The following is a 14,233-nucleotide window of genomic DNA, read 5'->3' as shown; positions in this document are numbered from 1 at the left end:
CTGTGGGTTTTAGGATCCGCAGGGGATGCTGGAACCAATCCCCTGTGGATAGCGAGGGACAGCTATACTCTGAAAATAAGCTCCCTAAAAGCAAATTGAAGATTCCTTTCTAACTGCCTGATGCAAGTGGTTAGAATCTGACCGTTCATCTTTTCAACTACATAGAAGACAAAGGATACTCTGGTCTTTAATTCCAAATATGATTAGTTTTTTCCTTCCGCTCTAAAGGAAAAGGATGAATGTGATTGTATGGAGTGTGGATGGGCAGGATGGAGGTATGCAGTGTTCATGGGCTGCTGTTGAGAAGTAACTTTATCCTCTTGGCTCTGATGTACTAGGAAGCGCTCTCTGATAACTTGCTCTTCTTACCTAAATATCTGCTTCCCCCCACCTCGCACAGTGCTGTGTGTGGTCCTAGGCTCGGAGACTCAGAGCATGTGGATAAGTGCATTGCCTCTGCCTTTTTCTCACTGTGAGGGCCCTTGCCAGACCTCGAGTCTTATAATACCAAACACGCTGTGTCTGTTGTGATGCACATGCATGTGTAACAGCCCCTGGAATTGTCAGGCTGGTGGTTGTCCCTGTATAATAATGTGGGTGTGAGGTAAGTGTTTGCCAAAGGGGCTAATGATGTTTTGCTTTTCATTTCCTTAAAATAGAAATTAAACTTCCGTTTTAATGCATTAAGAGACATGAATTTAGGATTGTAAAACAAATGAGCTTACACCTAGAGAGGGTTTTGAAATGCTAGTTTTCCAAGAGTGTCATGAGGAGGTTTTCACTTGCATAGAAATTTCTGTGGTGGGTAAGCCAGGATGTGGATTATTAGGCTGTGCCAAACACTGTCACCTCTCTGTTCTTATTTATTGCACTGTGGCTGAACTGAAGCATGGAGAAGAAAATCAGCAACTTGCCTGGGCAGCCAGCAGACACGCTCAGGCGGAATATCTGCTGAGCTGCGTTACCTTGGAGCATAGGCTGCCACGAGGGAAAACGTGTGGGGGTAGCTGAAAAATCTTGCCCTCCTAAGATTCAGAGAGGAGTTTTAAGCTCTGTTTAAGCCAAAGAATTGGGACTATTCTTTTAAAGTTCTGCAAAGTGAAAAGTGAATATCCAGAGAGGAAAATGTGAGAAATTGCCTTGGCTGCAAGAATGTTTAGGGTCTTACACAACTCCTCATCAGGTTACGTGTGTCATTTGAATTGTACGTGTTGGTCATGTGCTATTTATGACTCAGTTAAGTTGCCTGTAGTGGAAGCAGGTGTAATAAAGAGATTTTGGAACTCCCGCCAGAACCAGGTTTTCCTTGTTGAGAGTGGAGCTAAACCTCAGCCTTGTCCTGCTGCTTTGGTGAATGTTTTGATGCTGTTGTCCTCCTAAACTTGGGTCTGTACCCTTTCTGTAATGAAGGGGCCTGCCATACCAGCGGGCCTTCCCTCCCCTTCCCTAACTCCCTGGCTGCCCAGTGGAGTTCTGCTCATTTCAGGCTCTTTTGTTTTTTAATTCAAGTGTTAGAGTCCAAATGGACTATCCCCAACCCACAAATGTGTCTCTCTTGGGCTCCCTAGCTGCCTCTGGATTCTGAAAGGATGGGCGGAGGCATCCGACTCAATGGCTCCCTCTAGTGGGAAATAAGAGCTTGACTATTGAATTTTGGTCGCACTAAGGACAGCTTCCTTGACTAGGACTGGTTGCTATAAAACCTATTGGCTGTGGGCCTGGGGCAACCTGAGCACCAGGTTGGGTGGTAGTGGGCCACGGAAAACAAGCCGCAGACACCCCACTTCCTGCAGAGCCAGGTGAGAGTTGTGGGGATTGTGAAGCAAAGTCAGAAATCCATACCAGAGCTGAGAGAAGGAACAGTGTGAAGAGGTGTGTGTAAAGTTATTCAGCTAAAGTGTTTTTATTGCACACTTGAAGGTTCTGCCATAAGCCAACTTTGTGTTAATTCGCCAATGAATTAAAATGGCCTCTATCCAATGTGCTCGGTGTAAGCACTTCCTCAGGATGTACAACAGTGATAGCAGACCCCCGTGTGGTGAGCTGGCTGAGTGACCTGGGTGTTAAGCTGAAACTCAGTGTTTGGTTCAATTAGATAAGGTGGTGGTTGGGGGGAGACCCCCAGTAGCAAGGTAAAACAATGCCTTCCTCGATCCCTTTGTTTTCTTTGGAACCAATTAAACATTAGACCCCTAGAGGCAAGTACAGAGCAAGGAATAGGCATCTCTGTGTTAGACAGGTGGGTCCTGGGTTGCTGGTTCCTTGTCATCCCTACCTTTAGGACACATGGAACAGCTGGTGGGATGGATCAGTTCCTCTCTTAGCTTGTCAGCTGCATCATGGCCTCTACGGGTAGGCTTAAAACACAGAGTGAAGAAGGGATACCGTTAGTGAAACGTGCCCTTTCCAATCTTTGTAATTTCTCTGTAAATTAGAGTTCATTGTTCTAACGGGTAACAAGGGGGATACATTAGTCTTTGGGCTTGTTAGATGGACAAGCATTGGATGCTTTTGAAGATAATAGTATAACAGTGAGGAAGAAAGGGAAGAGAGGAACTCATTCTGCTGGTAGAGGCAGTGAGTTGGCTGCACATCCTCGCAGAAAGCCAGTATTTAAGATTATAGATATATATAAACAAGAAAGTGATCCTTTTTGGCATTGAAGATGGTGAAATACATAGAATTCCACTATGCAGAAAATTTACCTCCCTGCCACAGAGCAATCCAGGAGGTCAGGTGCCCCCTGAAGCCAGGATGGACGGACCCAAGGGCCTTACACTCTTCCTTGAGGTAGAATCGGAGAGATGTGGAATTTGGCCTCCCAGGCTCCCGCAGGTGAGCACTGATGCTGGGGAAGGGCAGGGCAAAATATCTCTGGGAACACTAAGCCTTCTGGTGCCTTGCCCACTGATCCCCTTTCTCTGCCCTCACTGATTAGATCAGAATCTAGGGGGTTACACTGTGGATCCGGCGTTATTTTCAAGCTCTCCCAGGGATTCTCGGGTCCCAGGTTTGAGAAGCAATGAACTAGCTTTGCAGGAGGTGACAGCTGACAGCTGCTGAACTGTCTGTTGGTGGGAGATGGTGCTGACCTGCACCATAGGGCGTTTCCCATTTTCACTGGGGAGTCCTCATCTTCAAGAAGAGATGACACTGTCCTGTGCAATCTGTTTAAGAGGGAACTGGGTCAAGAGTTGGAACAGATTGTAGTCTAAATGGTTAACCGAAGATTGAGGCCTCAAGGGGCGGTGTCTTCTACTTTCTGGAAGTGGCGCCCTCTTTGAAGATACTGCATTCCTGGAGGCCCCTGTAGTGTCTTGATGATGGAAGAATCTCTCTGTGAGCCACAGCAGGATTTCACTGTTTGCTTTTGTTTTTCTAAATGGTCTGGTTTGTTTTTAGTCAGTGGAAGCATTTGAAAGAACAATAAAAATTAGAGATATTTGCATTCCTCACCATGCCTCCTATTCTGAATTAGTGCTACTTACTATGGAAAATTTGTCTTTGCCCCTACCCCTGGTTTTTAAGATTTGTTTTTAATTTATTGTTGCCAGGCTGCTGGGTTTTTGTTTGTCCGTTTTAATTTCCCATTATTTATTCCAGACCCCTCTCTTTCCCACCTGATCTGTCAGTCCTGCGAGCAGTGGAGGATCCAGGCCGTAATCTTGTGCCTTCCCTGCAGCCTCTCCTGTGGGGCCTGGGAGCTCACTGAGTCCAGAAGTCGAGGCTGGCTCACCTGAAACCTGATTCACTGTGGCCTGGGGTTGGCTGATGGAGCACAAGCTCATACAGAGAATTTGTGGCTTTGATCAGATGTGTATAATTGGTGACATATAAAGAAGTACAATGTTAGTGGCTTCTTTCCTTTTTCTGTTTTCAGAACTTTCTACTAATAGGTTCTCAAAGTGTGTCTCTGGATCAGCAGCCGCAGCATCCCCTGGGACCTTGTTAGAAATGCAAGTTCTCAGGCCCCATCACAGACCTACTTGAGTGAAAAGCTCTGGGAGTGGGCCCAGTGACCTATTTTGACAGGCCTTCCAGGGCATGTTGAGAGCCACTGGTGTGGGTACCCGTGGGAAAGTTGGATTTTTGTTTTTGTTGTGTTTTGCTTCTTAACCTAAGTGTGTATATTCCTGGGCTGGGCCTGGCCTTAGTGCAGAGGTCACTGAGACTCAGGCTCTGTCCTCCAGGCACCTAGGCCCTCGTGAGGCAGCTGCATAGCCTGTGGGAGCCCTGGGTGTCAAAAGCAGCCTGCTGCTTCAGCTGTCTGCTCAGCCTAGAGGCGGGGAGGCACTTCTGCATGACTGTGGCTGCTCACCTTTCCTCACTCCGGAGCTCAGGCTCCCTCCACCCTGTCACCTTCTTTTGAGGGGTTTTTGGTGAGAAAAGAGGGCTCCTGTTTTGATCTGTGTTGCCCAGTAATTTTGCAGTTTTTAGTCTGCCTCTTTTGGAGGTGGTGGTGTTTATGGAACCCTGAAGTCCCTGTTTTTCAGTTGATGTTGCAGATGAAAAATTGATACACAAGATACTGCCGTGTCAAAGGCCTCTGAGAGGCAGAGTTGCGATGCGATGTCCACCTCAAACCAGCTGGCCCAGCAGCAGCTCTTGTTGTGGACCCTTCATTGTTCTCTCAAGTTAATGCATTTCTGGTGTCCACCCCTGTCACTCTCTGGTTTCTCTGTATAAATGAGGGTGACTTTTATGTGTCACACAATTACAGTGGCGTCCAAGCTATAAGACGGCCTGTGCGGAGAAGCTGCTTCTGTTTACCCAGTTCCAGTAGAACCAGAAATGGAAGTTTGTTGAGGCTGGGAAAATAGGAACCACCTGTGCAGGAGAGGGTTGGGTGTGTTTGCTTCAGCGATGAGGTTAGGTACATCCATCTTACTTCCCCGCAAGGCGCCAAATGGGGTCCAGCCTCGAAGTCGAAGATACCGACAGTCGGCCATGACCCCTGAGCTTGGTCTCTGACTTGCATCAGAGCTGAACCACGAGTGCTCGTGTTCTTTTCTTGCCATGGTATTTTTGTTTTGTTCTTTTTTTAGCCCATATATTTAAAAGTTCAGTGGGCAGTTCATGCTGTTATGGGGAGCACACAAAGAACAGCAGGCATGTCCTTTCTTGAACAGGGACATCAACGTGTCAGTATGTGTCTGTGTCCCACTCTTCCCCCAGTGGGTGAGAGGTTCCTGTTGTGAGTGTTACTAACCTGAGACAGGTGATTTGCAGGCACCTGGAATGGTCCTCATTGTGAAGCATCCGATTTCCTGGAAGAGCCATGGGAACAAACATGAATGTTAAAACACACTCAGGAAACCCCAAGGGGCTGCACCACGTCCGGTGGCGTGTTTTTGTGCAGAGGGATAGGCACACAGTCGTACACAGATTCTAAAACTGAATATCGGAGTGTAGTTGATGGCTGTGCATCTATCTCGTTAGCTCTTGCAGTAACCCCGTGTCTCCTCTCTGAAGCGGGCGCTGGCTCTGTGGAGCTCCCAGCGTGTGGAGCTCCCCTTGGCAGGTACTAATTCTGCTTTCTCCCCCTCTGCTTCTCCTGCTGCCTCTCAGGTTTCTAAGGTAAACGGAGTCACTCGAATGTCATCTCTGGGTACAAGTGCAACCAGTGCCAAAAAGATGCGCGAAGTCAGACCTTCACCGTCCAAAACTGTGAAGTATACTGCAACGGTGACAAAGGGGACTGTCACATACACCAAAGCCAAGAGAGAACTGGTCAAGGAAACCAAACCCAATCACCACAAGCCCAGTTCAGCTGTCAACCACACAATCTCAGGGAAAACTGAAAGTAGCAATGCAAAAACCCGCAAACAGGTGCTATCCCTCGGGGGGGCGTCCAAGTCCACCGGGCCCGCCGTCAATGGCCTCAAGGTCAGTGGCAGGTTGAACCCAAAGTCATGCACTAAGGAGGTGGGGGGGCGGCAGCTGAGGGAGGGGCTGCGGAATTCCAAGAGGAGACTGGAAGAGGCCCACCAGGCGGAAAAGCCGCAGTCGCCCCCCAAGAAGATGAAAGGGGCGGCTGCCTGTGCTGAAGCCCCCAGCAGGAAGGCAGTGGCGGCCCCGGCCCTGGCCCCAGCCCCGGCGGACAGGGCCCTCCTGAGTGGCCCTGGGAAGAAGGACGTGCCCGAGCGCGGTGCGGAGCGGACCCGGCCAAAGCGGGCCACGGCCGGGAAGAGCACGCCGGGCAGACAAGCACACGGCAAGCCGGACGGCGCCTCCTGTGAAAATCGTTCTACCTCGCAATCGGAGACCTTGCACAAGCCGCACGAGACCTCGGCCAGGCCCGAGAAGGGGGGCGGCAGGGCCGGCTGGGCGGCCATGGACGAGATCCCCGTGCTCCGGCCGTCGGCCAAGGAGTTCCACGACCCACTCGTCTACATCGAGTCGGTGCGCGCTCAGGTGGAGAAGTACGGCATGTGCAGGGTGATCCCCCCTCCGGACTGGCGGCCCGAGTGCAAGCTCAATGACGAGATGCGCTTCGTCACGCAGATTCAGCACATCCACAAGCTGGGCCGGCGCTGGGGCCCCAACGTGCAGCGGCTGGCCTGCATCAAGAAGCACCTCAGATCTCAGGGCATCACCATGGACGAGCTCCCGCTCATCGGTAAGGGCTTCCTCCCCATTCTCGGAGGGCCACTGCTTGGGCACAGTTGCTGTGCAGCAGGAGTCTGAAGCCCCTTTTCTCGGGTCCTGGGCGTTGGTGGCAGAGGAGGGGTGGTATTGGGCCCGGGTTCTCCCAGCTGGCTGGCACCTGCTGCCCAGCAGTGCACGGCCTCCCCATGCAGGGCAGAGCAGAATCCAGGGAGACAGAGCCCTGCCCTCTGTATTCGTCTGCTGGGCTGCCTTAACCAGGCGCCACACGCTGGGGCTTAACCCGCGGGAAGTTCCTGTCTCAGTGGGGCGTGTGGGTGTCGGCAGGGTGGTTTCTCCTGTGGCCTCTCTGCTTGGCCTGTAGACGGCCCTCTTTTCCCTGTGTCCTCTCGTGGTCTTGCCTCTGTGCACACATTTCTGATGTCTCTTCCTTTTGTTGTAAGGACACCGGTCATATTGGGTTAGGACCCACTCATTTCAACTTAATTGCTTAAAGACCCTGTCTCCAAATACAGTCACATTCTGAGGCATGGGGGGTTGGGACTTCAACATGCAGTAAGTATTTGGTGGGGGACACATTTCAGCCCATAAGCTCTTGTGGATTTCAGCGCATTCTTTGTCTGATTTTTACCTCTCTATACTCCTCATTCTTACTTGAGTTTCTATTTCCCTGGTGACCAACCAGGCCCTTGTGGAGCCCACAAGTCTGGGAACGTGGTTAAGTTTGTCCCAAGGGCAGGCACAGCTCTGGCTGGGAGCGTTGCCAAGCTTGCCTCAGTGACTCCTCTAGTGACTGTCCATCCAGGTAACTGTGAAGACCCTTGGCCCCCAGGCAGAGCGCACTCACAGACCCTCCTGGAGCTCCCTTTCCTTCCCTTCCTTTCCTGGATCTTCTAGGATTAACTCACTCTGTCAGGCACGAGTGGGTTCTGCAGAGCAGGGTTTCCTTTTGGGACAGCCAGGTAAGCTCACACACTTCCCTTCAGCTCTAGCCCCACGAGAGGAAGCGGCCTGTCTTCCTGCCTCCATTGTGGAGATCCTGAGTTTTCAAAGGCAGGAGGAAAGGAGATGTTTAACCATCATTTAAGTGTCAAGAGTTGGCAGTAAGATAGGGTTCCTCGTAAGATGGAGGTTTCATTATTTCTCTCAGCAGGTGCCTGTCAGGGCTAGTGCCTGAGTGTGAATCACTTTATTTGAAAGAACTCTTGGTTTGTGGCCTGCTCTCAGGGATGGCTCGTGATAGACGGTAACATGGGGCTGCGGGAACAGGTTGAGCAGTTGAGAGCATCTCAGTTTGGTGTTGGCTTCACCCTGTGCTTACCTGGACTGCTGGGTGACTCAGAACAGCCCCCAAATCCTCCTGGCTGCAGTGAGAGGTCCTGAGTCCCTCCATCCTGCTGGGGTTGGGGGAAACCTTTTAGGGACAGGTGGGATACTCAGGTGACATCATGATGACAGCCAGCCACCGTTTCTTAGAGTAGCTTTTCTTAACCTTGACTCGTTCCTGTAGCCCCAGAAGGCACGCGGATGTGTTGCTGTCATGTATGTGTTCGCACTCTCTGCCATTGTCTGGAAATGTGAAACCTCATCACAGCTCGTAGAAGGGGTGCTGACCTGGCCTCTTACCCATAGAGGCCTCAGGCCGTGGGTCTGAACTCAGCCATCTTGAAGCACAAGGGACTTAGTAATTTTGAAGCAGTTTCCCAGAACCCACCAAAATGGATGCTCCGTCTGCGTTTGCCGACGTAGATGGGTACCCCAGCCCCTGGGGGAGTGGAGCAAGCACAGACTAAGGTGAGGGAGGCGCTTTGCCACTTAGCAGCCTGGTGGCCCTGTGAATGGGCTGATCATGGCAGGTGAGGAGCTGTGAAACAACGGATTTGCTGCAACTGTAAATTTGTAAGTGCTGTTGGATTGTAATGATTGACTTAGAGAAAAAGACAAAAGTATAGACTACCTCCCTTCTAGTGAGACCTGTGATCTGAGCAGCTGTGGCCTGGTTGGTGTGATTCACTCCGCTCTCCACGTCTACAAGTGCAGGCAGAGTGCCACCAGCCCCGGAACATCTCCCGGCTCAGAGCCAGAGACCTAGAGGGAGTCAGAGAATGTGCGGCCCTTAGGTCCCTCCTGGCTGAGGTCGGGGCAGATGTCCTCAGTGATGTTGCTCTGTTGGCCACAACCAACCAAATCCAGCCTCCCACCAAGTAGAGTAACTGGAATTCAGGCTGCCACACGCACATCCCTGGTCTTACTGAGGGTCTAGGGACTTGCTCTTGCACAGCCAGCCGAGGTGGTCCAGGCACTCACCCGGCAGTCCTGCAGTGCCAGCTGGCCCTGCACGGTGGTGCTGCTCTCAGGTGGCCATTAGAGTCTGATGGGAGTCCTGCTACTTTTCCTTTTTATTTTGGATGTAAATATTTCTCTACCCACAAAGATCTAACACTGTCTTACTTTTTCTTTGCTCACCCAGCGTCTTGTTGCATGTTTGCCTCCTAAGAGCCCATGGTTGATGATTTTGGAAGATATCCCCCCCTTTATTGGCCGGGGGAGGTTGCTTTTCCAGTCCCATCTAGAAGTCATTGGGAGGACATTCAAACGTATTTGAGTTTATGTGCCTTTGTTCAATTCTATAACTTGATCAAGGATGCTATGTGAACTAGCCTAAACATCCTTTTGGGGTAGCAGTCCCTGTGAATGGGCGATGGAAGGAGTTGAGGGACAGACAGACAGCCGTGTGCTCTCATGCAAATATTGCCTTTCACTGTGGAAATCCAGTGGGATTGAAAATAAGTTGTTGTTGAGCCGGCCTGGTGGTAAAACGGTTAAGTTTGCACGTTTCACTTCTCGGCGGCCTGGGGTTCGCTTGTTTGGATCCCAGGTGCGGACATGGCACCACTTGGCAAAAGCCATGCTGTTATAGGCATCCCACATATAAAGTAGAGGAAGATGGGCATGGGTATTGGCTCAGGGGTGGTCTTCCTCGGGAAAAGGAGGAGGATTGGCAGTAGTTGGCTCAGGGCTAATCTTCCTCAAAAAAACCCCCAAAAAACTCAAAAACAAACAAACGAAAATGAGTTGCTGTGTGTGTTACCAAGTGTGCGGGGGGGTTTGGAAGGGAGTTGGGACTGACAGCATGTGTTGTTTGTGTATGATTGCTGACATCACAGCTGTTCTAGGTCTTGCTGGGACGTGAGTATGGCCGGGTAGCACAACCCAGGCCCTGCCCACCCCTCACCAGGGATGGGACCCTGCTCTTTGTCTCATCACACCTGCTCCTGGTGTGTGAGAAGGGTGTGTGCCAGCACGTACACACTGCCCTCTGCTCCAGCGGACACTGGAATGTTTCTCCCTGCAGATCTACACAGCCAGCTCTCTTCTTCCATTCAGGCCTCTGCTTCAATGCTACGTGCTTGGGGACACAATTCCCTGACCATCCCACCTAAGGTGGTGGCCCCTGTTCCTCTCCAGCTCTTCGTCTGTTTTGTTTATGTCCATGGCATCCAAGATTGTCTGAAGTCTCTCTCTCCAGAGACTAGGCTTCCTGAGGGCCAAGAATGATTCTCTTTGCTGCTCTGACCCAAGAGCTCAGCAGTGTCCATGACACATGGTGGGTGCCTGTGGACTGTGGGTTGAATGAAGAAGGTCTTGTCCGTGATCCTTTTTACCCACTGTCCTTGTTTTCTCCCCTCACCATCCCAGGAGGCTGTGAGCTCGACCTGGCCTGCTTTTTCCGGCTGATTAACGAGATGGGCGGCATGCAGCAAGTGACTGACCTCAAAAAATGGAACAAACTAGCAGACATGCTGCGCATCCCCAAAACTGCCCAGGACCGGCTGGCCAAGCTCCAGGAGGCCTACTGCCAGTACCTGCTCTCCTATGACTCCCTGTCCCCCGAGGAGCACCGGCGGCTAGAGAAGGAGGTGCTGATGGAGAAGGAGATCCTGGAGAAGCGGAAGGGGCCCCTGGAGGGCCACACGGAGCACGACTACAACAAGTTCCACCCCCTGCCCCGCTTTGAACCCAAGAACGGGCTCATCAACGGCGTGGCACACAGGAACGGCTTCCGCAGCAAGCTCAAAGAGGTGGGCCAGGCCCAGCTCAAGACGGGCCGGCGGCGACTCTTTGCTCAGGAAAAGGAAGTGGTGAAGGAGGAGGAGGAGGACAAAGGCGTCCTCAGTGACTTCCACAAATGTATATATAAGGTAGGGGTCCTCTGCAGAGGGCAGGGAATGGCCTGAGTGAGGTCCTCAGGGGCCTGATGGAGTTGAGGGGTCTGGCTGCAGTGATGGGCTCTGGCCGTCCTGCAGCCACCAGACAGCTTCCTCTGGGAAGTGTTGGCCATAAAGAGAAACGCCTGCGGTCTGCCAGGGAGGCTGGGTGGTCAGGACACAGGCCTCGGGGCATCTGGCCAGCTGTGGCCAGCCCTGACTGCCCCTTGCCAGCTGTGAGTGCTGGCTGATTTGCTTGGCTGCTCTGGACCTTGGGTTTCCTTTGCGTGAAAGGAGCTGTGTGTGTGCACACGTGCCCATGTGCCCACGCCCACATGCCTGGGACGCAGTACTGAGGATGCACGTGTAGTTTCTCCTACACCCACAATTCCAAGTCTGCCCATCGGAGCACCCCATCTCATTCTGGCGGGTGGGAGCTGCCCTCTCAGGTCTGGCGGTTCTCAGACACTGCCCCAGACCCTCCATGGCTTGGAGCACTCCTTTTGTTTGCCTCCTTATTAATATTCTGCACAGCTTGCCGCCCAGCTCCAGCCACCTTTGCCAGGTCTCTCCTGCGGAGAGTAGGCCCTGATAAAGCGATCAACACGCATCTACCCGGGAACCTGCTCCCTGGGAGGAGGCGGGAGCGAGCCAGCCTGCAGACTGAGGCATGCACAGTGTTTTCCATGCCTCTGCCAGGTCTTGTTGCAGCAGCACCCCTCCTGACAAGACTGCTCCTCCAGGAAGCAGACCGAGGTGCTGGGACTCTCTGCCTGCCGCCTGCACCCCGCCTGCCAGGGCTTTGCCACAGATACTGCAGCTGCCTGCGGGGCTGGTTCTAAAGCAAGGCTCAGGCCACCTCCTCTGCCTGCCTGCCAGCGGGAGCCGGGCACTGGGGCACCGGTGGCAGAGCCCAGCTGCGACCTCCTCTAGAGGCTGAATTGACCAGGCTTTGAGGGGGCACAGGCTTGCCCCCGGTGACCTAGTTCTGGATGCACCAAGAGGGAAGTGTGCTCTGGAGAGGTCCTGGTGGCCCTCGCCCAGCCGCATGCCCCCATTCCCCGCGGAGCCTGGCACTTGGGTTTGAGGGGATGGTGGGTTTCTGCTTTTTGGAAATCTGCTGTGGGTTATCACTGTGCCCCACCCACACCCCCAGGCTCCCATTGCCACCTGTGGGCATGTCTGGGCCTGTCCATGACCTGAAGGAAGCCTGTGACTCTTCTCTGAGTCCTGCCTCTTTCCTTTCTCACTCCAAGCTTGGAAGATACACCCTCTGCCACTCTTCTGATTTTCCTGCTTTATTTTAGCCCTTGCACCCTTTTCTGGTAGGAGACACCCTGCTTGCCTACTACTTTTTCTATTACTAGACCTGTAGAGGGTTTGGTGTCCCATTGTCATTGTCCAGTGCTCCCTTGCAGACGGTGGGGGTGGGGAATGGCTACTTGCGGCCTGCTGATGGCCTCCTTGTATTTCACGTTTTGAACATTTTATGGAAAAGGAGAAGGTGGCCCGTGGACTGTAAACTCAGGAGCACTTTCTGGGCATGATTCCTGAATGTTCACCTGAGAAGCCCATTTGTTGAATCTTGTAACTCTGAATAGCCACCTCATGAGATGTTTTCTGTTTTGGTTACTTTTTATTTAAGAGGGCCGATTATATGAGAATGAGTTGGATCTGAGTAAAAGGTTTTTTTTTTAACATGCTTTGTAAAGGGTATTTTTAGATTTCATCACAACAATCTAACAGAGCTTGGCTGTGGCAGTGGTCTGTTGGCCATAGTGGCAGCTGTGTGCATACTGGGAGGCTGGAAGCTCATGATTCTCAAGGTCCCTCGACAGCCTTGGTGTTTGTTACCTTCTCCAATTGGGGGCACTCTGCCTTAGTGCAAAATTAGGTCCCTCCTAGTAGTTAGGTTTTTATTTCGTAATGAAGAGAATGTTGGGAGAAGTTTGGAATTGAACAGAAGTATTTTCTTTTAGTTTGAACCCCACACAGTCACTTACAAAGCTGGACAGCAAAATAAATCCAGCCTCTTCATGCCTACTGCTTCGAGTGTCCTTCCAAGGGCAAGAAGACTCTGCCCCCGTTCTAGACCTGTTACTTATTGTGGGGATGCTCCGGGGTCACCTCATTAGGGAAACCTTCCCTCACCACCTCAGGTAAAAGCCACCACCGTCCCCTGCCACTCCTGTCACTCTGCTTCTGGCTCTGGCACTTAGCGCCACCTCACCGTTGTACTTATGTTTAAGGGCTGTGCTCTCCAGGCAGAAGGTGAACCCCACAAGCTCAGAGATGTCAGTTTTGAGTACTGCTCTGTCTCCAGTCCCTAGCACTCAGCCTAGTATACAGTAGGTGCTCAGTAAATGTTTCTGCAATCATGGGGTCAGTGTGTGCCTGGTCACGAAAGAGGGAGAGACATGTATCTTAGAGGGCTCGTCTCTGTAAAATAGAACATATTCTGTATGACAGGTAACACCAGGACCAAACTGGGGTGCCCAGACTAACACAGTGAGCTCTTTTATCCACGTGGGCAGATCATTTCGATTATTACTTGGAAAGGGCAACGTGTATCAGACATCAGAGGCGCTCGGTGCCCTCCCTGAGAAGCTGCAAGTGGGACAGCGAGTGGCTTCTGTGGCAAGAGAGTGACCAGGTCACCTGTCTCCGTAGAGCCAAGAGGTTCCGTTGCTCATCTGGCAGGTTCCACATGTCAAGGCTCCGCAGGGTGTAGAAGTCGTCACCCTCGGTTTCTGTCCTGCAGGGTCCTCCTGGCTTCTTGCCCTGGGGTTCCTGGTCATAAGGGCCAGCCTTTCAGAGTCCTGATTCCCTTGTTTCTTTGCTGGCCCACAACCTTAATCCTATCCTTTACATGGGACAAACTGCGGAACTCTGCCCCTTTTCCCTCATTGTACCCACTTCTCCATAAAGTGAAAGTCCGACGCTTTCTTACACAGAAGATCTCAGCGGTGTCCTTCTGGCCTCCCCCATGCGTCTGCTGGAAGCTGCCTGGGACAGCCCTGGTTCTGCCGGAGGATGGTGCAGTTGCTCCTGTGCTGTGGCCGGTCCTCCATCTCCTTTTGTCGGCCTGCAGGATCCTTCTGAGAGCATATTTTTCTGTCTTCTTTGCTCATATTAGTTTGGGACACAGAGCAGCCCCTAATCACGGGGCAGCAACAGCAGAGGCCCATGATAGGTGTGGCCTGATCTGGGGTCAGGAATCAGCTTTGTTTCTTAAGGTTTACTCTTCTGTTTCTGTTTTGTTTTCAGGGAAGGTCTGTTTCTTTAACGACTTTTTATCGAACAGCAAGAAATATCATGAACATGTGCTTCAGCAAGGAGCCTGCACCAGCTGAAATTGAGGTGAGTGAAGCTAACCCTGGCCCCAATCCTGCGTGTCGCAGCCTCCCCTGCCCTCCTGG

General features: G+C 51.9%; 1 protein-coding gene across 3 annotated transcripts in view; it reads left to right on the top strand.

Moving 5' to 3' along the window:
- Positions 1-14,233, top strand: part of JARID2 (jumonji and AT-rich interaction domain containing 2) — a 254,706-nt gene that overhangs the window by 221,425 nt on the left and 19,048 nt on the right. For all 3 annotated transcript variants that reach the window (XM_046641238.1, XM_046641240.1, XM_046641239.1), the window contains 3 exons: positions 5,569-6,619; positions 10,306-10,808; positions 14,082-14,174. In XM_046641238.1, coding sequence (XP_046497194.1) covers positions 5,569-6,619; positions 10,306-10,808; positions 14,082-14,174 — 1,647 coding nt within the window. The remainder of the gene's footprint in view (positions 1-5,568; positions 6,620-10,305; positions 10,809-14,081; positions 14,175-14,233) is intronic.

Source organism: Equus quagga, chromosome 15 (assembly GCF_021613505.1).
Source record: "Equus quagga isolate Etosha38 chromosome 15, UCLA_HA_Equagga_1.0, whole genome shotgun sequence".
Taxonomy (NCBI): Eukaryota; Metazoa; Chordata; class Mammalia; order Perissodactyla; family Equidae; genus Equus; species Equus quagga.
The sequence above is the reverse complement of the archived record's forward strand: the minus strand, read 5'-3'. Positions and strand labels throughout refer to the sequence as shown.